General features: G+C 44.2%; 1 protein-coding gene across 1 annotated transcript in view; it reads left to right on the top strand.

Annotated features, from left to right (window-relative positions):
* The window catches only part of LOC112244702 (glutamate receptor ionotropic, kainate 4), a 439406-nt gene that overhangs the window by 291370 nt on the left and 121929 nt on the right, over positions 1-26107 (top strand). The window contains exons 6-7 of the mRNA XM_042295838.1: positions 17509-17674; positions 22321-22499. Coding sequence (XP_042151772.1) covers positions 17509-17674; positions 22321-22499 — 345 coding nt within the window. The remainder of the gene's footprint in view (positions 1-17508; positions 17675-22320; positions 22500-26107) is intronic.

The raw sequence follows: 26107 nt of genomic DNA on the forward strand, positions 1-26107 counted from the left end.
TTGCATATCAAGAAGTTGTTTAAACAGCATGTTCATTACACAGGTGCACCTTGTGCTTGGGACAATAAAAGGCCAATCTAAAATGTGCAGTTTTGTCACACAACACAATGCCACAGATGTTTCAAGTTTTGAGGGAGTGTGCAATTGACGTGCTGACTGCTTTAATTTCTGTACCATAATTTGGCAGTACATCCAACCGGCCAACATCCAACCACGTATATGGCGTTGTGTGGGTGAGCGGTTGCTGATGTTAACGTTTTGAACAGAATGCCTCATGGTGGCGGAGGGGTTATGGTATGGGCATGCATAAGCTACGGACAATGAACACTATTGCATTTTATGGATGGCAATTTTAATGCACAGAAATACCGCGATGAGATCCTGAGGCCCATTGTCATGCCATTCATCCGCCGCCATCACCTCATGTTTCAGCATGATAAGGCATGGCTCCATGTCACAAGGATCTGCATACAATTCCTGGAAGCTGAAAATGCCCCAGTTCTTCCATGGCCTGCATACTCACCAGACATGTCACCCATTGAGCTTGTTTGGGATGCTCTGGATTAACTTGTATGACAGTGTGTTCCAGTTCCCGCCAATATCCAGCAACTTTGCGCAACCATTGAAGAGGCGTGGGACAACTATCAACAGGCCACAATCAACAGCCTGGTCTATGCTAAGGAGATGTGTCGTGCTGCATGAGGCAAATGGTGGTCACACCAGATACTGACTGATTTGCTGATCCACACCCCTACCTTTTTTTAAGGTGTCTGTGACCAACAGATGCATATCTGTATTCCCAGATGTGAAATCCATAGATTAGGGCCTAATGAATTCATTTCAATGAACTGATTTCCTTATATGAACTGTTAGTCAGTCAAATCTTTGAAATTGTTGTATGCCGGTTGATATTTTTGCTCAGTATAATTTACATAAGCTGTAAGGAGCTCCGACTTGGGTTTGAACTTCGAGGAAATGTCTGTTTTTTGTTAAGCCCCCCTACTTTTTCGGAAATTCTGTTAAAAATCACGCAACATTTTGGCGTCCTGCTACTCAGGCCAGGAATATAGTATATGCATATGATTAGTATGTGTGGATAGAAAACACTCAGACGTTTCCAAAACTGTTTAAATCACGGCTGTGACTATAACAGAACATCTGTTTCATCGAAAAGCGCAGGAAAATCTGATCACTGGAGATGGGAAAAAATATCCATGCGCCACTTCAACCCATTGTTAAAGGTGAACCGTATTAAATGAGGCCGAGCTTGCAGTACCTACAGCTTCCACAGGATGTATAGAGTCTCCTCATTTGATTCTGATTTGATTCTTGGTAGATCCGACCAAAGGGAACCGATTCCCTCCGACCACCAACCTGAGGCATTGTCTCTGTGTTTTTCCGGACATTTTTCCACACGACCAACTATCGAATTTACATCGCCTCCTGATGATTTTTATAGCTTATTAACGTGTAGTTATACCTAAAGTTGCATTAGAAAGGTATTTCGAAGTGTTTTGTGAAAGTTTATCGTCGAATTTTTTAACTTTTAAAAAATGACGTTACGTTATGAAACGCTATTTTTTTCCGTTTATCACACAGTCTTCATAGATCGATATCTAGGCTATATATGGACCGATTTAATCCAAAAAAGACCCAGTATTGATTATGGGACATCAAGGTGTGCCAAGAAAGAAGATGGTCAAAGGTAATTAATGTTTTATATTTTATTGTGCGGTTTGTGTAGCGCCGACTATGCTAATTCTTTTGTTTACATCCCCTACGGGTCTTTTGGGGTGTTGCATGCTATCAGATAATAGCTTCTCATGCTTTCGCCGAAAAGCATTTTAAAAATCTGACTCGGTGGCTAGATTCACAATGACTGTAGCTTTATTTCAATACCAAGCATGTGTATTTTAATGAACGTTTGCGTTTTAACTAATACTATTAGCGTGTAGCGTAGCGCATTTGCATTTCCAGAGCTCTAGGTGGGACGTCTGCGTCTCAAGTAGGCTCAAGAGGTTTTAAGCATGAAACACACAGAAAACCTCACTGCATATAGACTGCCTATAGGTACTTATCACAGTGGGAGGCCATTCATTCTATTGCTAGAATAAAAGTGGTACCTGCTGTATGCTGACTGGTAGTGACAAACCTGACGGTTCTACTTTTAGATTTGCAGTGCTTGTCAGTGGCCGAGAACTTCACGTTGTGCCAATCAGAGAGCACGAACCCCCACATTGGGGGAGCCAACATGAGTGACAACAAATTTAAATATATATATATTTAAAAAAAATAGTATATCCAGGGTTGCCATGTTTGCGGTTTTCGAACAAATTGCGTTACTTTGAAAAGGATGTTGCGGTTGAAAATGTATTTGTCGCGAGTTGTTTTTTTGGGGGGCTACTTCTAGTGAGTGAGTGGGTGAGTGGTGGGGAGGGCTGGATGGGTGTTTATGTGTTGAGAGCACTGGTTGAGAGAGTGCTGCATCTGAGTCGCGGAGACAGAGCAGCACACCCATACCTCGTGACAACTTTTTGCCAGGTGTCAGTAGGTGGTTTAGATTGTCATTATGGAGACACCAATATGCAACCCTTTCTCTATAAAACATATTAACGCACTAGGACTGATATGACAGAGACAAAGCAATAGAAAATCACTTTAGCCGCACTAGAGGGCTTTAGATAAATAAACTGCATTCTAATGTCGACTTTTCTTACGGAAAACCATATCAAACAAAGGTTTTTTTACGCCTGCTCAGTGCTCAGTTCTTGGGTCTCAAGCGCTGCATGAGTGAACATTTGAAATGGAAGTTATAGAACTCCCTCGCATGCTTCTGTTATGGGAAAAAGCCCACAATGAAACATACTGACATTAAATGTGGAGAATGACAAATTTGCATCTGTTGGCTATCAAGTAGGCTAATGTATATGCCATTGTAGGCTACTGTAGCCTACCATGTGATACAATTAATATGTTGAAATGACGATGTCGCTGGACTCATTGCAAATTAATTTGTGCCACTTGTGTAGCCTACCTGGAGCTGGTAAACGGGTTTAATAAATAGCCTATATCTGCGGTTTATTGTTGTTCTTGTAGCCTTGTGTTATTATGCAATTGTCAATGGCCATGTTTAGTTAATCAATTTGGAAGTTATCAATTGTGGTCCCTGCTCTATTGCAAATGTATCATTTTGCACATTTTATGTCGATTTCATTGTGGACTTTTCTCTGAAATGAGATGTTGGCCTATCAGGGGCTATAGACAACCTGCATCTAGCTCAGCAAACCATGGTACTTCCGGCGCCGACAGAGATGGCCGCCTCGCTTCGCGTTCCTAGGAAACTATGCAGTTTTTTGTTTTTTTACGTGTTATTTCTTACACTAGTACCCCAGGTCATCTTAGGTTTCTTTACATACAGCCGACAAGAACTACTGAATATAAGATCAGCGTCAACTCACCATCAGTACGACCAAGAATATGTTTTTCGCGATGCGGATCCTGAGTTCTGCCTTACAACCAGTGTAACCGAGTGGATCACATGCAGCGACCAAAAAAAAAAAAACGACTCAGAAAAAGAGGGAAACGAAGCGGTCTTCTGGTCAGACTCCGGAGACGGGCACACCGTGCACCACTCCCCAGCATTCTTCTTGCCAATGTCCAGTCTCTTGACAACAAGGTTGATGAAATCCGAGCAAGGGTAGCATTCCAGAGGGACATCAGAGACTGTAACGTTCTCTGCTTCACGGAAACATGGCTCACTGGAGAGACGCAATCCGAAGCGGTGCAGCCAGCGGGTTTCTCCACGCATCGCGCCGACAGAAACAAACATCTCTCTGGTAAGAAGACGGGCGGGGGCGTATGCCTTATGGCCAACGTGACATGGTGTGATGAAGGAAACATACAGGAACTCAAATCCTTCTGTTCACCTGATTTAGAATTCCTCACAATCAAATGTAGACCGCATTATCTACCAAGAGAATTCTCTTCGATTATAATCACAGCCGTATATATCCCCCCAAGCAGACACATCGATGGCTCTGAACGAACTTTATTTAACTCTCTGCAAACTGGAAACGATTTATCCGGAGGCTGCATTCATTGTAGCTGGGGATTTTAACAAGGCTAATCTGAAAACAAGACTCCCTAAATTTTATCAGCATATTGATTGCGCAACCAGGGGTGGAAAGACCCTGGATCATTGTTACTCTAACTTCCGCGACGCATATAAGGCCCTGCCCCGCCCCCTTTCGGAAAAGCTGACCACGACTCCATTTTGTTGATCCCTGCCTACAGACAGAAACTAAAACAAGAAGCTCCCACGCTGAGGTCTGTCCAACGCTGGTCCGACCAAGCTGACTCCACACTCCAAGACTGCTTCCATCACGTGGACTGGGAGATGTTTCGTATTGCGTCAGACAACAACATTGACGAATACGCTGATACGGTGTGCGAGTTCATTAGAACGTGCGTTGAAGATGTCGTTCCCATAGCAACGATTAAAACATTCCCTAACCAGAAACCGTGGATTGATGGCAGCATTCGTGTGAAACTGAAGGCACGAACCACTGCTTTTAATCAGGGCAAGGTGTCTGGTAACATGACTGAATACAAACAGTGCAGCTATTCCCTCCGCAAGGCTATCAAACAAGCTAAGCGCCAGTACAGAGACAAAGTAGAATCTCAATTCAACGGCTCAGACACGAGGTATGTGGCAGGGTCTACAGTCAATCACGGACTACAGGAAGAAACCCAGCCCAGTCACGGACCAGGATGTCTTGCTCCCAGGCAGACTAAATAACTTTTTTGCCCGCTTTGAGGACAATACAGTGCCACTGACACGGCCTGCAACGGAATCATGCGGTCTCTCCTTCACTGCAGCCGAAGTTGGTAAGACATTTAAACGTGTTAACCCTCGCAAGGCTGCAGGCCCAGACGGCATCCCCAGCCGCGCCCTCAGAGCATGCGCAGACCAGCTGGCCGGTGTGTTTACGGACATATTCAACCAATCCCTATACCAGTCTGCTGTTCCCACATGCTTCAAGAGGGCCACCATTGTTCCTGTTCCCAAGAAAGCTAAGGTAACTGAGCTAAACGACTACCGCCCGTAGCACTCACATCCGTCATCATGAAGTGCTTTGAGAGACTAGTCAAGGACCATATCACCTCCACCCTACCTGACACCCTTGACCCACTCCAATTTGCTTACCGCCCAAATAGGTCCACAGACGATGCAATCTCAACCACACTGCACACTGCCCTAACCCATCTGGACAAGAGGAATACCTATGTGAGAATGCTGTTCATCGACTACAGCTCGGCATTCAACACCATAGTACCCTCCAAGCTCGTCATCAAGCTCGAGACCCTGGGTCTCGACCCCGCCCTGTGCAACTGGGTACTGGACTTCCTGACGGGCCGCCCCCAGGTGGTGAGGGTAGGCAACAACATCTCCTCCCCGCTGATCCTCAACACTGGGGCCCCACAAGGGTGCGTTCTGAGCCCCCTCCTGTACTCCCTGTTCACCCACGACTGCGTGGCCATGCACGCCTCCAACTCAATCATCAAGTTTGCGGACGACACAACAGTGGTAGGCTTGATTACCAACAACGACGAGACGGCCTACAGGGAGGAGGTGAGGGCCCTCGGAGTGTGGTGTCAGGAAAATAACCTCACACTCAACGTCAACAAAACTAAGGAGATGATTGTGGACTTCAGGAAACAGCAGAGGGAACACCCCCCATCCACATCGATGGAACAGTAGTGGAGAGGGTAGCAAGTTTTAAGTTCCTCGGCATACACATCACAGACAAACTGAATCGGTCCACTCACACATACAGCATCGTGAGGAAGGCGCAGCAGCGCCTCTTCAACCTCAGGAGGCTGAAGAAATTCGGCTTGTCACCAAAAGCACTCACAAACTTCTACAGATGCACAATCGAGAGCATCCTGGCGGGCTGTATCACCGTCTGGTATGGCAACTGCACCGCCCTCAACCGTAAGGCTCTCCAGAGGGTAGTGAGGTCTGCACAACGCATCACCGGGGGCAAACTACCTGCCCTCCAGGACACCTACACCACCCGATGCTACAGGAAGGCCATAAAGATCATCAAGGACATCAACCACCCGAGCCACTGCCTGTTCACCCCGCTGTCATCCAGAAGGCGAGGTCAGTACAGGTGCATCAAAGCTGGGACCGAGAGACTGAAAAACAGCTTCTATCTCAAGGCCATCAGACTGTTAAACAGCCACCACTAACATTGAGTGGCTACTGCCAACACACTGTCAATGACACTGACTCTACTCCAGCCACTTTAATCATGGGAATTGATGGGAAATTATGTAAATATATCACTAGCCACTTTAAACAATGCTACCTTATATAATGTTACTTACCCTACATTGTTCATCTCATATGCATACGTTGATACTGTACTCTATATCATCGACTGCATCCTTATGTAATACATGTATCACTAGCCACTTTAACTATGCCACTTGGTTTACATACTTATCTCATATGTATATACTGTACTCGATATCATCTACTGTATCTTGCCTATGCTGCTCTGTACCATCACTCATTCATATATCCTTATGTACATATTCTTTATCCCCTTACACTGTGTATAAGACAGTAGTTTTTTTTTGGAATTGTTAGTTAGATTACTTGCTCGTTATTACTGCATTGTCGGAACTAGAAGCACAAGCATTTCGCAACACTCGCATTAACATCTGCTAACCATGTGTATGTGACAAATAAAATTTGATTTGATTTGATTTTGATTTGATGGTAAAGTTGAATCGCAATTATAAACCCAGATTTTAGTCAGTAGCCTATGCCTATTAAAATAACAAGCCAATCTCGCAAATAGACCATTTATAACTGTTTGTAGTCTTAACAATCTGGCTCATAAGAACTGTGCAATTGCCAGAAAATAGCCTAACAATCGGTTTTTGAAGTTAGTCCAATTTATAGTTATTCACATGGGCAAACGGGATATATTTAATATAATTAACTGGTTGGTTTGAGCCCTGAATGCTGATTGGTTGTATATCAGGCCGTGTACCATAGGTATTGCAAAAAAATATATTTTTACTGTTCTAATTATATTGGTAACCAGTTTATAATAGCAATAAGGCACCTCAGGGGTTTGTGGTATATTTGCTAAAATACCACGGCTAAGGGCTGTGTCCTAAGAACAGGGACCACACCTCCTCGGTTCTTATTGTTTAATCATTACAGTCAAACATGTTAAATCGACATCCATTGATGGAAAATTATCTGCCGAGTTTAATGAGGGAAAATTCTATTTTATCTTGGGACATAGTTAAGCTCGCAAGAATTATAATTTGATGGCAAACCGAATTCAGCTTCTTAGTCTACATCGTCCGAAATTATGTTGATATTCCTTCTTAAGATCGGACCCTTTTTTTTCAATTCTGCTTAAAATGACCCAAATCTAACTGGCTGTAGCTCAGGACCTGAAGCAAGGATACGCATATTCTTGATACCATTTGAAAGGAAACACTTTGAAGTTTGTGTAAATGTGAAATTAATGTAGTAGAATACCACACATTAGATCTGGTAAAAGATAGTACAAAGAAGAAAACATGCGTTTTTCTCCATCATCTTTGAAGTGGAAGAGAAAGGCCTTAATGTATTACTCCAGCCCAGGCACAATTTAGATTTTGGTCACTAGATGGCAGCAGTGTATGTGCAAAGTTTTAAACAGATTCAATGAACCATTGTATTTCTGTTCAAAATGTTGTATCAAGACTGCCCAAATGTGTCTTATTGGTTTATTAATACATTTTCAAGTTCATAAATGTTCTCTCTACTCAAACAATAGCATGGTATTATTTCACCTTAATAGCTACTGTAAATTGGACAGTGCAGTTTGATTAACAAGAATTAATAAGCTTTTTGCCCATATCAGATACAGTTGAAGTCGGAAGTTTACATAAACTTAGGTTGGAGTCATTAAAACTCTCCACAAATTTCTTGTTAACAAACTATAGTTTTGGCTAGTCAGTTGGGATATCTACTTTGTGCATGACACAAGTACTTTTTCCAACAATTGTTTACAGACAGATTATTTCACTTATAATTCACTGTATCACAATTCCAGTGGGTCAGAAGTTTACATACACGAAGTTGACTGTGCCTTTAAACAGCTTGGAAAATTCCAGAAAATTATGTCATGGCTTTAGAAGCTTCTGATAGGCTCATTTAAATAATTGGAGGCAATTGGAGGTGTACCTGTGCATGTGTTTCAAGGCCTACCTTCAAACAGTGCCTCTTTTGAAAATCCAAAGAAATCAGCCAAGACCTCAGGAAAAGAATTGTAGACCTCCACCAGTCTGGTTCATCCTTGGGAGCTATTTCCAAACGCCTGAACGTACCACGTTCATCTGTACAAATAATAGTACACAAGTATAAACACCATGGGACCACACAGCCAACCAACTGCTCAGGAATGAGATGCGTTCTGTCTCCTAGAGATGAATGTTCCTTGGTACGAAAAGTGCAAATCAATCCCAGAACAACAGCAAAGGACCTTGTGAAGATGCTGGAGGAAACAGGTACAAAAGTATCTATATCCACAGTAAAACGAGTCCTATATCAACAACCTGAAAGTCCGCTCAGCAAGGAAGAAGTGGAGCTTCTCCAAAACCACCATAAAAAAGCCAGACTACGGTTTCAAACTGCACATGTGGACAAAGATTGTGCTTTTTGGAGAAATGTCCTCTGGTCTGATGAAACAAAAATAGAACTGTTTGGCCATAATGACCATCGTTATTTTTGGAGGAAAAAGGGGGATTCTTGCAAGCCAAAGAACACCATCCCAACCGTGAAGCACAGGGGTGGCAGCATCATGTTGTGGGGGTGCTTTACTGCAGGAGGGACTGGTGCACTTCACAAAACAGATGGCATCATGAGGCAGGAAAATGATGTGGATATATTGAAGCAACATCTCAAGACGTCAGTCAGGAAGTTGATTGGTCTTCCAAATGGACAATGACCCCAAGCATACTTCTAAAGTTGTGGCAAAATGGCTTAAGGACAACAAAGTCAAGGTATTGGAGTGGCCATCACAAAGCCCTGACCTCAATCCTATAGAAAATTTGTAGGCAGAACTGAAAAGGTGTGTGCGTGCAAGGAGGCCTACAAACCTGCCTCAGTTACACCAGCTCTGTCAGGAGGAATGGGACAAAATTCACCCAACTTATTGTGGGAAGCTTGTGGAAGGCTACCCAAAACGTTTAACCCAAGTTAAACAATTTAAAGGCAATGCTATCCCAAAAACTAATTTGGTGTATGTAAACTTCTGACCCACTGTTGATCTGATGAAAGAAAAAAAGCTGAAATTAATCAATCTTTCTACTATTATTCTGACATTTCTCATTCTTAAAATACAGTGGTGATCCTAACTGACCTAAGACAGGGAATTTTTACTCGGATTAAATGTCATGAATTGTGAAAAACTTAGTTTAAATGTATTTGAAAATGTATGTACACTTCCGACTTCAACTGTATGTCTGTGTCATGAGAACTTTTATTGTTACTCACAACCTCATGCTAATCACATTAGCCTACGTTAGCTCAACCATCCCGCGGGGGTGGGGGACAACACACCGATCTATCCTGTAGAGGTTCATTCGCTCGATAACGTTATGGAAATAGGATTTATTGGATAAATGTGGCAAGTCATCTCTTGCTACAAATGAAAATGTGTCTAGTTATCAGGCCTTGTGGGCGGGTTTTGAGAGGTCATTGCACTCGTCATTTCAGCTAGACCTGGCAACCCTGCGTACATCCAAGGTTAAATGTCATGAGCCAGTCACACTTCGCATGCAATGTAGGCTATAGCATGGTAGCTGGCATGCACAGACGCAATGCACACCACACTAAATACTTATAATTGACATTATGATTGAATTAGTTTCCATGAAACAGCTGCCTGTGTTAGCTGCTGTTATTTTCAACAACAGGCCGGCTGTAAAAGCTGTGGATGTGGCTTTGGAAAACAATGCATGTGGGTGGGCTCCATTGGGTGACCACCTATTGGAAATGCCCCTGTCATTTGTGACGATAGAATGATATTTTGTCTTACATGTAAATGATTTCAGCGAGGACATTTGATTCGTTGGTTTGAATAGTGATTTAAATGTTTTGCCAAATTTGCTGATAGTGTTGAATCAGACATGTAACGTGCCTTAGAATCATATTTTAGACAGTATACTTAAGTGATAGTGTCTGATTTACTTGGATAGCCAATTTCAATGTGTTGGAGCTGTGATTTCAAAGATCTATTATACATCTTTGGCTCAGAAAACCTTCTTAGCCATATTCCCCAGTTAAAAATATATTCTATATTTCCCTCTCATTGTAGAATGACTATTTTGCCATTTGGCATCTTTTTACCCAGACACTCCAACCCATTCCTTTATGATAGAAATAAGGTTCAATATTTGCCACATTGAGACGAGTAAGATTATAGTAGATCAGTGGGGCAGTGCTTACTGCTGCCCTTTGAACCTGACTGACATGAGGACTGCATGCAGAGCACTCTTCTGGAGGGCTTCACAATAGCCCTGGAGAGGCACAAGAACTGGAGGTCCCTCACATCCACACACACTCTCCCTCTTCTTTGTGAGAATACATTGTGAAAATTGCTTGTATTCTGAATGTCAGTCGTGCAGATATTAAAATACTTTTTTTTGTGTGTGTGGTGAGGCTGCCACAGTGCTTGTGTAAAAAAAAAAATGATTCAGTCAAACGTTAAATCAAAAAATAGAATATATCTGCAATCCTTTCTGTCAGGCCCAAATGTAAAATTTATTGAAATGAGAGTGTGAAAACACCCTGGGTCAGTTTACCCTGCCAGGTTCTCATTGATAGTGCATGTTAATTCAGAATTATTTCACTCGGCCGAGCATGAGGCATCAACCCTGACCACTATACACGATTAAAACACGGTTGAACAGCCATGAACGGAAGTTGAACACATTTTTTATGGTCTCTTGGTCCTCACATTTACATGGTTATTGTGAAAGCAGTAATTAACATATGATATTCAATTTCTGCCCTGTATTTCTCTGACATTGACCTGTGTGTTGACTGAACCCACTGTGTGTGAGTAGTGTGTGTCAGCTGGCTCAGTCTGATTGTAATGGACACCATGTTCTCTGGCCCAGCAGCACATATCAGTGTGTATGGTCACGGTGTGGAATTGCTTTCATACCGCAATATGCTCACGTTCCTACCTATCCTCCATGCCCCGAGACCATATTCCAGGATATATCCTCTCACCTAACATGCACGGAAATCAGTCAACGCAAGTCTCCTCTCATTCGCACTTCACCACACTCAGCATCTCTGGCTGATTTCCTAAAGAGGCAGCGGTCTGACCTGGCGATCCCCCAATGAAAACTCAGTGAGAACGCTTGAGAGATCCTAAGCGGGATTTCGGACGGACCTTTTCTTACCCCCTTATAATCACACACCATCAGCCTGTTACTGGATCCCTTTTTCTGAGAACAGACAATATTTAGTGTGGGGTAATTCAATTTTGGCTAGCAGTGTTGACTTAAATTTTCCAATGTACTGTAATTGGCCCTCTATACCCATAGGCTATTTGCGGGGGAAAGCTTCCTCTCCTGACTGGTGGATGGGATGCTATGTCTGCCGGTGGCAATGTTTTGGATGTTAAGCTCGGTGTCACTCGGCGCAGGGTGCCTCTGTTCCGCCTGCTTGCTAACAAAACACAGGTGCGCCTGCTATTGCTGCTGGATTGCAATTAGAGATGCACAGCTGTTGCACACACACCTCCCGACCTCCCCCTTTTCTTCTCTGTGTCATTGATCTGTCTTGTCGAGGGTTGCCAGGAGATCTGTGCATATCCAAATTCACTACCTCTGTCTTCAGGAAACGGCTTTCATTTGATTGGGGAGATGAATGCGAGCACGGCCGCTCTCTGGTTGCCAGCGATGAACGGGCGATGCAAATTCAATTTGGCCGTTTGTTGTCGTTATAGATATGCAAAAGCGTATTCCATATTCCATGCTTCCTTTTGTTTTCTAGTCGTCTGTGTCATTGCACTGGCCCTTTTTGTTTTAGGTATTAGGTGATAAGATTCAAACAAACCCATCACAGATGCCGTTCTCAGAACCACTGAACAGAATTAATTGTCCCACAAAACTCTCTATGCCATGTCTCACTTGTCTAACATCTGGACCACCTAATACCTCCCTCAGGGACTTCAAGGGCTTAAGAGTGGTCACAAAAAGCGTTTCATTCCTTACCGGGAAATTCTTGCTCACGAGCCCTTTACCAACATTGCAGAGTTTTCAAAAAGTAAGATACATTTGCTGAATAAACTAAAGGAAAAATATTAACACAATAAAATAACAATAATGAGGCTATATACAAGGAATACCGGTACAGGGTCCATGTGCAGGTGTACGGGTTTAGTCGAGCTTATTTAGGTAATATGTACATGTACATAGGGGTAAAGTGACTATGCATAGATAATAAACACGCAAGGTAGCAGCAGCATGTGTGAAGGAATATGAATGTATATGTGTGTGTGTTGGAGTGTCAATGGAGTATGTGCGAGTGTTTGGTTAGAGTCCAGTGAGTGTACATCGAGCCCGTGCAACAGAATCGGCGCAACATATTATAATAAAATAAGGAGGTCAATGTAAATAGTCTGAGTAGCCATTGGATTAACTGCTCGGCAGTCTAATTGCTTGAGTCCGGGCTTGCCGTGCGGTAGCAGAGAGTACAGTCTATGACTTGGGTGGCTGGCGCCTTTGAAAATGTTTTGAGGCACAGAGATAAGAGTGAAGAAGAACTATAGATTTTCCAAGGAAAGGGAGCTTTTTTTTCTCACGGTCGGCTGGTCAATGGGGATGGGGATCTGGTCATCAATGTTCCACTTGCATGAAAAGCCGTTGTGGGATCCACCACAGACCGCTCCATCTTCAGCAGCCACCCGCCTTGGACGAAGCAAGCCAAGGGGACCTGCTCCGGGATCATTACAAAATAGAGGCTGTCTCCTCTCTCTCTCTCCCTCTCCTCTCTGTTTCCGACCCCCTCCCTCCCACCCACAGCAGCCGAGCTCCTACTCTGTGTCTCTCAGTGCCACGTATGATCAGATGGATATGATCACCCACACCTGCCCCATCCCTTCCCTTTCTCTCCGCCACAGCCACTTCTGCCAGCTCTGGGGTTGACTGACGGACTGTGTTCTCCTGTGCATCTGTTCTCTGATGGGCTGTGGCCAACCTGTATGCTCCTCTCTGTGCTCAGCACTGCTGGTGAGCCCAGGCACTCCACAGTGGCTATGTTGTGTGTTAATTGTGAGTGGGCCAGTTCTGGGCTGTGACACATGGCTAATGTTTTATTTTCCCAACAAAGGACACCGTCGGTTATGGCTGACACACTGCCCCCCCAATAAAGGATGTCTGATATTTTATTAAACATGAGTTTTGTTCGGCTGGCACATAAGGGGCAAGGTAGCAGATGTAAGATCTCATTATATTTTGGCTTACCATATGGCGTCAGATTTGCGTGCCTCCCTCTGGGGACTCCAAGGGCTCATGGTTGTTGTTTCACAGCCTACATGTAGGATTGATTTGGACACTTGTCAACTTCTCAGTGGAAGCAGGCCTGGTATATTAGGTTTCACCTTCAGACCAAGCACTTTGAGAAACCATGCTTCGAAAATTTCCACAAAGTTAAACATGTGTAATTTTTTTCATTTGTCACAGTGTTTGCAGGAAACCTCAAGCTATGTCTTGGAGACCACCTCGACCAAAAACAAGAGTCTTTCTCAGTCCTTTTTTTGTGGAATAAGAACATTGTTTTAGGTGAAAAAAAAGTAGATGAAGCCCAACAATAACCTTGAGTCTTCTCCGAACACCATAACGGACATTAAACAATATACGGAAGAATGTATTTGCTTGTTGCGTTGGTATTCTCTGTGTTTTACTGTAGCTTGGTTAGGGGTCTGTGGTTAAGCTTTTAGGGGTCTGTGGTTATACTTTTAGGGGTCTGTGGTTATACTACTTGAACAATGCGTCATGAAGGTTTTATACCATTACCACCATCATTACCACTATCGCTATACCATTACCACTAAGTCTTTTCAGAAGACAATAATGCCATCAAGATAGATAAGTAGATGATTGCAGGTGAGGTCACCAAGCACCACTTCCCATAAAATAGTGGAAAATGACTGGTGCATTGCACACACCAAAGGGCACGCCTGTCCACTCAACCAGCCCAAAGGATTGTGGCCGCTGCCGTCTCGTCCCGGCGTAATGACACCTGTCGTAACCATTGAGAATAGCAATCCTGATCTATGAGAATGCCACAATGAAACCCCACCGTCATAGAGGAGTCGCGTTCGAAAACGTACTGCTGCGAATGCGACACCAACCAGTCAAGGTCATGCTTGTGAGACGGTAGCATTATGTAGGCGTTCATGGTGCGTACCGCAGGTGTTTCAGTGTGTTCTCTTCACACCTGTGGATAGCGCCGGGTTTACTAGTTAGCCCTGCTCTCTGGCTCGCTGCCTCACTTCAGAGTCCTGTGCGGAGCGCTCTCATTAAACAACTCTGTCACACGGCAGTAGCCCACACTCAACACACACAACCAGAAATTGCACCTCTAATACACTATTAACCCTCCCCTCAGTCTCCACCTCTCCGTACAGTACTGTATCTGACTGGCGCATAGACCAAGCTCCGAGAGACGTAGTGGGGTTGTAGTGTCATGCGATTGCGTTGCTGTAAATGATCTGTTAGACGTCGGTACTTGTAGACGGGCTGGCTATTTCATTGCATTAATATCCCATTTTTCCCGTAACAGTCATATATCTATATGGGTCAATGTGATTCATTCGCTTACGAAACCTTTGTGGGTTAGAAAGCAGTAATTGTGCTGTCTATGTGTCTGTTTTACTGAAGTCTGATTTAAGTAGTAGTCCCTCAATGATGGAGGGACATGAAAAGGTTTCCCCGGGCCAACTGGAGGAGGAGGTTACGCCGAGGAAAATGACTCGTCAAACCAGGGTGATCATGACCCCCCCGAATGAGCTCCCCTGTCTCCCAGACACGAACCCTTGACATCACAACTTTGTCTCGTGCCGGACAAATAATTCCTTCATTGAGCCAAACATATCACAACAGGTATTCACCAATGGGCCAATGGAGGTCTCCTCTCTTCTCTCCAAACCCGACTGCTTCACAGCAAAGTTACCAGAGCGGAAAGGCTCTCCAAACAAAAGGGGCACAGTGATAACACTCTGCAATCCGTGCTGTGAGAGCGAGAAGGGATCCTGGAAGGGCAGAGGGGTGGGGAGTGGTGGAGGGGTTGCATTTCCCCTGTGTGGCTCGGCCATTATCCGTGTTTCACATTTTTGCCACCACAGCCACTGCCTGTCAGGAAAAGAGCACGCTACATCCATCCACGCTTCCCGGGGACTCCATTGCACCCTGATGGGCAGGGATTTAAAATGAATTGGGGATACAGGGGCATAGGGAGAGCGATGTATGGGCATGCGGAACTGTGCAGGCAGGCAATCTGCTGTGATGAAGAGGCCTCCCAAGTGGCGCAGCGGTCTAAGGTACTGCGTCTTAGTGCTAGAGGCATCACTACAGACCCTGGTTTGATTCCAGGCTGTATCACAACCAGCCGTGATTGGGAGTCCCATAGGGCTGCACACAATTGGGCCAGCATCATCCGGGTTAGGGTTTGTCTGGGGTAGGCCGTCATTGTAAATAAGAATTTGTTCTTAACTGACTTGCCTAGTTAAATAAAGGTTCAATAAAAATTCAATTATCTCATGGCCCAAACTGCATCCTTCCAGGTACCCCTTCAAGCCCCACTGTGCTAGCCGCTGCCCACCCGGTGTATTGCGTTCCCAGAGGCCCCACAGCCTGCTGCCCATCAGCCTGGGTGCATCCATCCACACCTCAGTGGATAGTGAATTAAAAGAGAGATGATTCAATTGCTTCTGGAAGACAGGAGCGAGGAGAGATAGAGGGGTGAGATGCACTTGTGTTTGCATTTTTAAAAAACTTTTGCAAGTGGGGCACAGGTGTAAATTATGTTAGTCATAACTTCGGAAGTTGGGAGCGAGGGGGGTTGGACATCTTCATAGACTCTCTGCACATTTGTGTTTAACCTCTTAGAGAAACTGAGGACTTGTTATGACTGCATCCACAGCGGAGGCACTGAACGAACGGCTGCGATTTATTTAGCACATCAAATCCCAGCTGTGAAAACAGACGCCCAATCAATACTGAACATCCCTAAGAGTTACAGGAAGTGTTTGTGATTGGATATTTTTGGTCTCTTATAGATTCTTATCTGAGTTTTGTGTTTTTAACTTAACTCTTGGGACTCATTTAGCCTCATCACTGCATCGCAGTGCTAGAGGCGTCACTACAGACCCAGGTTTGATCCCAGGCTGTGCCGCAGCCGGCCGAGACCGGGAGACCAATGAGGCGGCGTACAATTGGCCCAGCGTCATCCGGGTTAGGGGAGGTTTTGGCCGGCCGGGGTGTCCTTGTCCCATCGTGCTCTAGCGACTCCTTGTGGTGGGCCGGGCGCATGCACCCTGACTTCGGTCACCAGTTGCACGGTGTTTCCTCCGACACATTGGGTTTCCGGGTTAAGAGAGCAGTGTGTCAAGAAGCAGTGCGGCTTGGCAGGGTGGTGTTTCGGAGGATGCGTGGCTCTCGACCTTCGCATCTCCCGAGGCCGCACATGTGTTGCAGCGATTGGACAAAGACCGTAACTACCAATTGTATATGATGAAATTGGGGAGAAAAGGGGGTAAAAAGTAAGAAAATATATAATCATTTTTTTTAAACAGATTTGCAACGCTGCTGGGTTTTTTCACGCTCAACAGTTTCCTATGTGTATCAAGAATGGTCCACCACCGAAGGAACGTCCAGCCAACCGGATACAGCTGCGGGAAGCATTGGTCTCGAAAGGGGCCAGCGTTCTCGTGGAACGCTTTCACCACCTTGTAGAGTCAATGCCCCGATGAATTGAGGCTGTTCTGAGGGCAAAAGCTGAGTTGCAACTCAACATTAGATAGGTGTTTTTATGTTTTGTACACTCAGAGTGGAAACTGTTCTTAATTTAATCAAGCCCAGGAGTTCCAGTTAATTTAGTAGGCGTCTGTGAGGGAGTTCTTGAATTATTCAAATTAGTTTTTATTAGTTTCAGATATAAGATGCTCCAGTTAGCCTGATGAGAATATAATGAACAATTGTTTGTAGCACTGCTCGTTGAGCAGTACAAAATAACATCTCCTCTAGCAATGCTTTGGTTTTGTTTGTCAGGATCATGCTGTTTGTTTTGTTGACACAATAGTCTCATACAACAAGAGCTTAACGGTCCATCAGAAACTCTCTGTTACTTTATTCATTCATCCTGAACCTTATCTCTCTCTCTCTCTCTCGCTCTCTCTCTCTCTCTCTCTGTAGGTTCCCTATGTGAAAGTGGCCCCCGAGGACATTCTGAAGGTTCAGTTCCCCCGCTTCACCACCCTGGACCTGCGCCCCACCAACACAGACATCAGCCTGGCCGTGGCTGGCCTGCTCACGTTTTTCAACAGCACCACAGCCTGCCTCATCTGTGCCCAGGCCGACTGTGAGTGGGTCACGCACCACTAACTCTTTGTTGCCATATGTACCATATACACACATTCCATTCTCTCTCTCTCTCACACACACACACACACACACACACACACACACACACAAACACACACACACACACACACAGTGGTTTTGGGATACGGTGCATTCAAATAGATGCAGAATCGCCCTGCAGTTGATACACCCACACACAAGCCTATCTATAACCCAAATGCATTTACTCTTGCATAATTCTTCCTCCCCACAATGCATCATCATCTAGTAAAACGCAGGCAAATGACTTTGCTTTTTACGTAGTCAATTAATGCATCTTCCTCTTTTATTCCAGTGTGACATTCTTGTGTGATGTCGCATACACTTATCATCCAACACCTCCCACCCCGAGACGACAATGTCATGTCTGACCTTAAAAAGAGAAATGCATGAAAATACCCAGTATGGATTCATGATCAAACCGCCAGACTCAAAGACATCAAAGACAAAGCAACACAAAAAAGTATGAAAGAATGGAAGATTAAATCCCAGTCTGTTTCCACCATTCCCCATACAGAAATCAGTAATTACAAGTGCCCGTACAAAGTCACATTGACCCCATCTGCTACAGGCCAACTTTCCCCTTAATCAGCTTAGGGCTTTGAAGTGTGGCGGACTGGATTTCAGCTCTCGATTAGAACCGAGGTGTTCTCAGCTGGCACGAGCCCCCCCCAGCCCACCCTCTCCTCACCATCACCCCCACCCCTCACACAACTCTCCCAACCAACTTCAGGAAATAATGGTTGACGTTTATGCTCAGCAAAGCCAGTTTGACTGAGGTGTTACCCGAGAAACGGAGATAACAAGGAAGAAAAGAGGGAGGGGAAGAAAAAAAACGCCCACCAACAGCTAAAGACCTTAGTGACTCAGAACTGCCTGGACTTTGTTTCTTGACAATGACTGCCAGTGTCAAAACTAGCTAATTAGTTGTTATTTTCCACTTGGTGTTTATGCCTGTTGCTGTCAATCTGCCGTTTAACGGAGCGCTCATCAAACGATGTTGTTAATCAGCCCACAGACACATGACAGTTCCGTGCCTCGCAAGGGTTATGAGACGCTGGGAAATATTGACATATCCACGAAGGGCCGCGATCTCACCATCACCAAGCTGTGTGAGAGAGGAACCTCAAACTTTAAAATGTCCTTTCTGTATGAGATCCTGCCTGTGTCAGTGTGGGCTAAGGGGGAATCGATAAGGCTGCTGAGGGGGAGCATGGCCCTTCCCTTCCTCGACAGCGAGGAGGATGCCAGTCACTTTAGCTGAGGGAGGGGGTCTAACCATACTACTGCTATTGCACATAGGGGCAGAGGGAGAGGTTGTCTGGAAATGACATGGGTTGTAGTGATTGCCCTGCTATGTGACCCCTTCCGCAGCGCCACTGTAAAATACCAATGACGGCTTGGGCTCGGCAATGTGCTGTAGCAGCAGTGGCGGTAGCCGCGGTAGCGTTAGCTGGCTGGCAGAGGCCCCGTGACGGTCGGCACTGGCCTCATTAATCACAGCGGCCGGTGACAGCCTAATAGAGCGTGGCCGAGTCATGAATATTTCCCAGCCTGCCCCTGGCTTCCTGGCTGAGAGAGAGGGAGAGCGAGAGAGAGAGAGAGGGGCAGGAGTGGAAGGAGTGTGGAGCTAGCGCAAAGAAGGACACCCATTAATCTGGCTAACCTGCCTACTACGGAGTAGTACAGTAGAACATAGAGCACCTAGCCACAGGGGTGGAGGAGGACTGTGTGGGAGTGGGGAGCACTTTGTTAACAGGGAGATTTGTGCATGGGAGGTCAGCTGGCGGGCAGCAGACAGGTGGGAGGGGACAGATCACCCACACTCTATTTCTGGGGGACTGGCTCAGACAAGACCAGCGGGCAGAGGGGGGTGGGGGGCTTCCTGGTCAACACAACATCTTATGTTAGGAATCCGCTATCACCTAACGTAGCATTTTATCGTCTGCATTGAATGAGCTAGAAGTAATGCAAATAGTTCCCTTTGAATGTAAAACCTGAAATGACTTCTCGGATGACATGCGCCTTAGCAACCAACTCCCTATGTTTCTTATTGAGAGAGGTTAGGCCAAATGTTTTAAAGGCACACACACGCCAAAGTTCTGGGCTTTCTCCAACTGTCAAGGTAGATGTTTGTGTCTCCTTGGAGAGGAACAATTATAGGATATGCTTGCTCAACGATTCAACTCTCTGCTTGGAAAATGTCATGAGTAATCTGTAATTAAAGTTGATCAAGTAAAATAATGTCTCTCTGTCTCCGGAGAGAGCTGGATGAATAAACTCTGTGGGAAGATGGACCGGTTAACTGGGGTGATGAAGTGATTTAGCCGTTTACCGGCAATGACTTGTTGTTGTTTGTTGTCTGGGGATCAAGCTGAGCAATCCTCCCGACGTGATGACATTTAGAGAAGGTTTCAATACGGATTACGATATATTTACAGCTCCAGTAACAGCAGACGTCAGCCCACCTTAATTCTCCCCGTCAGAATGAATAGTTGCTGTACTGTCAGTTCTGTTGCACTTCCTCCCTACTGAAAGACATCAGTAAGTGAGGAAACTGTGGAGACAATATGGCTCCACCAAAGGCTCTAAACAGAGGGATGAGAACAAAGCAGAGGAGAGCCTTGGTCAGCTGTTTGCTCGTCTACCCGGGGGAAGGATGAAGGATCGTACAGACCCACAACGTCCCAAATTCCCAACCTTGCCCATTAAAGAGCTCTAGTGACACGCTGAACTGTTTATATAAGAGAGAGTGATAGACTATCGACTTTTTGATATGTGTAGTTATATTCAGGTTAGGATAAGTTCATGTACTGACACGCTACCAATGCCTAGACATTAGCACCTGTCCTATCCCAAGCACTCCGGTTAACAAATGCTGCTAGTCTGGAGGGAAAACTACATACTTCCATCCGCCCATCAATCGCTTAAATCACCTGATTAATCATGGTCATTCGGGTTCGGGCCTGTTTAAGAAGTATATCCATCTTTTACTGTGAAATGCCATGAAATTCTGCAAACTGCAACCATTCGGTTGTAGAGTGCAGGGTTCCCGGACAGCAGGAGTCCAGCAGCCGAGTCCAACAGACTGGTGTGCAGCCAGTTGAGTGCTGTGTTGACACTGGCAACACAGCACAGACCTGTCATTGGTCCTGGCCGAGCAGTGTATTTGCATAGAGGCACAGTGTGCAGGAAGGTAAATGAGAGTCGGGGCTTTGTGAGAGCCCAGTGAAATGTGACGGCCTGTGAAAGGGCGAAGTGACTGGATGCCCAGACTGAGTGGAAGACCCTGCCTTTATCTGTCTGCCTGAGAGGCAGCGTCAGGCAGTGCCACAGTGTGTGTGGCCCATGCCAATGAGGTACCTACAACATTGTAGAATCACAAACCAACTACTGCAGGCAGCAGCAGCACAGCCTCCACAAAGAAAAACAGACTTCACACGTCTCTACCCTTTTTCCATGGCTAACCGGGAAACGGTGGCTAACCGGGAAACGGTGCCTCCCCGTTTGAGAATAATGATGTTATTTTTCATTAGCATGGGTTCAAAAGCCTGAAACGTTGACGCGACGTGGCTGCTCAAAAGAGATTGTGAAATGAAGACATCACGTACATACTCCATTTTTATTTATGTCGCTTTGAATCATGCACAGCCTAGACACCAAATGGAAATGTATTCCCCACTTGGTTGAATGCAAGGGAATGACAGGAGGGGCAACTCCTCTTTTTCCTCTCACTCCTGCTGTGAACACTGAGCAGCTCAGTGTGCTGTCTTATGTAATGTACTAAATGTGAAATTGCAAGCAGGGAATGAAGATTGAGCAGGTTTAGAAGGCTCATCACAGATAGGCTGTGTAACTCGACAGGTAACGGAGCTGACCGTCTCAGAGAAGATAGGCACCGTCGCTGATGATGTGCGTTTCTAGGAGAAACAAAGCATTAAAGGCATTAGGATTCGATGGGTTGGAACACGCAGTGCCTTAGGAACAGCTGCTGCTGCTACTGCATGTAACCAAAGGAAGAAAACAATGATTATAATGTAAAATGGGTTCTACTATGATCAATGCTGGATTAAGTTGTATTGTAATGGACTGTATGCTCTGACACCTATGCATGTATATAACGTAATCTCAAAGGGAGGAGAAAAAGAACACAGCAAATGAACTCTATCAAAATTGCTTTTTCTACTACGAATAAAGCTTGGTCTCTGTGGTATTGTAATTGTATTACAAGTTCAGTAAAGTACCACTGGAAACATATTCATTACCTCACTTATAATGAACCCGTTTCCAATCTCTTTGAAGCGGTTCTGGGAACTAAATGCTGGAGATGATGTTTAAAAATATCACCTAGCAAATTAAGGACTTTACAATTAGCTGTAATCACAGGTCATCAGTTCAATTATTTTAGGTGGGAAGGATTTTAATGACCGTGTTATTGACAAAACAATTTTTTTTAAACTTATTCAGTTAATGTTTTTGTCGTATTTTTGACTGTCAGCGCTAGTTCTCAGAAATGTGACTTTAATACTCAGAAATTCGTCTCTTAGGAGATTCGTTGTCTACCTGCTCATAATAACATCACTGTCTTCGTCCCTTACCCCACAGGCTTATTAAATCTGGAGAGACTACTACGCCAGTTCCTCATCTCCAAGGAGACCCTATCGGTTCGCATGCTGGATGACAGCCAGGATCCCACACCCCTTCTCAAGGAGATTCGCGATGACAAGACTGCCACCATCATTGTGGACGCTAACGCCACAATGTCCCACATCATTTTGGAAAGGGTGAGTTTATTTTACCTTTATATAACTAGGCAAGTCAGTTAAGAACAAATTCTTATTTTCAATTACAGCCTAGGAACAGTGGGCCTGTTCAGTGGGCCTGTTCAGCTCGGGGGTTTGAGCTTGCAACCTTCCGGTCACTAGTCCAACGCTCTAACCACTAGGCTACCCTGCCGCCCCAGTCTTGTCTGTCGTAGTGTGCTCTTTCCCGATGTTCTGAGACATCTCAGCAGTAGCTGATGATACACAATTTTTTTCCTTTATATCTATATGTCGATCCCAAGATAAAGTTCAGGGTCAAGGTTGATATTGAAAATAATTGAACGAGTTACAGGCTGAATCACTTACCGGTGAATGAGTGTTGGACTGAACGAATGGTAGCTTTAAACATCATACACGTAGTTCTGATGTACGTACTGTAGGTCTAGTAGCACAAATAAATCACGGAGTATCTGTAACTCCATATTTGGAGAGTAGAATGGTGTGCAAATACAATTAGAGGAGATTGTGGAGTGCTGTTGGGCTTAGCACTTAAACCACTAGAGTACCGAAGAGTAGCAGCAGAGATGGGAAATATTGAGAAATTAAAACCAATGCTAGAGATAGGAAATATGGAGATATTAAAACCAATGCTAGAGATAGGAAATATGGAGATATTAAAACCAATGCAATTAGCTTTTTTTTAAAGAAAAAGGTCTAGTCAGTCAAATCATTTTACTTCAAGTGACAGGCGTGAGATGTAAATTACGTTCTGTTCTGTGATCATTCATTAATAATGGAGGAGTACATTAGGTTTAAATGGTTGATCTTTATAATAAATACAATCCTTAACATCACAAACACTAATTAATATTGTTGTAGTATAAAGGAAATAGAAGTGACTGAAGTTTATTATAATATTTATTTTCCCGTTTTTTAAATTTTTTTAACAGACATCTGTTGGTAGCAACGACTTTCTTTGTTGATAAGATAACCTGTTTTTCAATCATGGAACGTTGAACTCTTTTTGAACTATTTATGCTTTCTATTGAAGGCGTCTATCACTCATCAGGTTATATGTTGTGTATTTATAAATAAGATAATTATTTGGTGGGTGCTTATTGTTTGTCCTATTTCACAAATGTACAAGTCTGTATTCATAATGTGTTTTTTGTTGTTGTTGCATATCCCAACTCTCTCTGAGACCCTCAGAGAGTGGGGGCACGGTCAGGGTCTGCCATTATCAACGGCAACCCTGGAGCAATTAGGGTTAAACGAGGCCACATTGATAGATTTTTCATTATGTCAAGTCAGAACTAGCAACCTTTCACACCCTAACTGCTAGGCCCCGTAAAAATCACCAGCTGAGATTGTCAGTTCCATGGAGACCCAGGGATTGAACCCAGGGATTGAACCCAGGGATTGAACCCAGGGATTGAACCCAGGGATTGAACCCAGGCATTGAACCCGGGGCCTGATACATGCGAAGCATGTGCTCTACCATTGAGCTACATCCACTCAGTTGTGAAGACCTAGTCCGACATACATAATATAATTCAATCTAATTGGACATTCATATCGGATATGACTATTCTTCACAGTAAACTGTCAATATGACCTTTCAGTGATGTCTGTTTCCACTAATACAACCATACCAGAAGTGAACAGAGAAGTTAGAAATGAAAGCAACAAAGATAGAACACTCTGTAGCTTGGCAGAGTTCGTCCGGAGCCGACATAAAGTTAATGCGTCGCGTGATAGGACAAGCCTCCTGCTATCCCTTCTAAAGACCTGCGATTAGATCGTAAGGTGACAGAAACACGGGTGAAAGGCACCTTGCAGCAAATGGCCATGTTGTAATTAAAACATAGATATTGGAAGCTTGGCTGCAGTGAAGGAGACAATGGTTAAAGGGAAATGGAGGGACAGAGAGACAGAGAGAAAGACAGAGACGGACAGAGACCAAGAGAGAGAGAGTCCCACCAAATCTGTAGAAGTTTGTGAGTGAATTGAGCACTGGCATACATTTGCTGGTATTTTACAAATGTTCCATCCTGAAAAAAAAAATCCCTTTTCTCCCGGGTAGCCCGGTATTTCCCACCAAACCAAAAGTGTAATTCAAAAGCATATAAAGTATATAGTCTATGTCTGGGTTTTAATAGAGTTTTGATTGAAATTCAAATCAAATCAAATCAAATTGAGCACTGGCTAAGGGTGCATACTAGGTTTGAATATTTGCTGGTATTTTACAAATGTTCCATCCTGAAAAAAAAATCCCTTTTCTCCCGGGTAGCCCGGTATTTCCCACCAAAACCGAAAGTGTAATTCAAAAGCATATAAAGTATATAGTCTATGTCTGGGTTTTAATAGAGTTTTGATTGAAATTTCAGTGCTACCTGAGCCTGATGAGCTATACATAAAAATAATTTCATGAGCCCTACTGTACATTAAAGACATTTTAAGAGCCCATGCTCCAAAAATCCCAAATGATTGTGTCGTTATCCAATACATATATGATATACAATATAGGCTACTGCACATTACGCACTACAGAAAAACGTACAATCACGTAGATGTAGCTAGCTATATGCTCTCTTGGGTAAATAAATTAAACATGCTCCAGTAGGCTAACATTTTTGAGTGTGAATTGTATTACTGTACCGTATTATACTGTACTATATGGACTGGAATTACACACCTCGTTCACACCATGATAAAGCTGAGAGAATTATGCGATTCTGGTGCAGCACATGCGGCCTACAAAGTTACAAGCGTAGGTTAGCGAATTAGTAGGCTGACGCATATACACTTTTCATAATATTTCCCCTAATGTTATTAGCCTACCTCCTTGTTCTCTCTATTGTTGCCTCATTCCTTCCTCGCTTTCAACAGTGAAATGAAACAAGTTCCATTGCCCTTATCTTCATCCTTCTAATGACACCCTGGAATAATATAGGACTAGAATTAGATGCAGAGGGCATTCACTTCTCTTCACGAAGATTGAATATGTTATGGGACTGAATAAATAACTGCTGTAGCACACCGGCATCGCTCGTTCGCTCTTGCTTCAAACCACCTGTGAGTTCTATTGGCTGCCGTATTTAACATTCAGAAAACAAGACTTTGGACACACCTACTCATTGAGAAAGAAAAACCCTTGAATGAGCAGGTGTGTCCAAACTGTTGACTAGTACTGTATGTCTATCTTGAACAGGATTATCTATTTTGGATGCAATCTGAATGGAATTGATGAGAGGGAGAGAGAGAAAGAGAGGGAGAGAGAGACAGAGAGAGAGAAAGACAGCTCGCGCCTGCTCCGATTTAAAGCAATGATATTCGAAAGATAGGCTGTTTCAAAAGTCTGCGGCTGCAATAAAAACATGTTTTTGTTACAATCAAATATGAAGGTGACCCCCCGAAAGCCAGATGGGGATGTGTAAATTAGACGTGCATTCGGTCCATAGGCTATGCTGCAGCAAATGTAGGCCCACCTGTCACAAGGAAAAAAGGTACCGTGATGAGATGATAGGTCTGCATGCATTGTGAACTGCACTCCGTACTGAGCCGTCTGTCCCCACCCTGAGCGTTGATGATTCATCATGCAGAGAGCAGAGAGAAGGCCGTAGAGAAGC

This window comes from Oncorhynchus tshawytscha, linkage group LG13 (genome assembly GCF_018296145.1).
Source record: "Oncorhynchus tshawytscha isolate Ot180627B linkage group LG13, Otsh_v2.0, whole genome shotgun sequence".
NCBI classification, from domain to species: domain Eukaryota; kingdom Metazoa; phylum Chordata; class Actinopteri; order Salmoniformes; family Salmonidae; genus Oncorhynchus; species Oncorhynchus tshawytscha.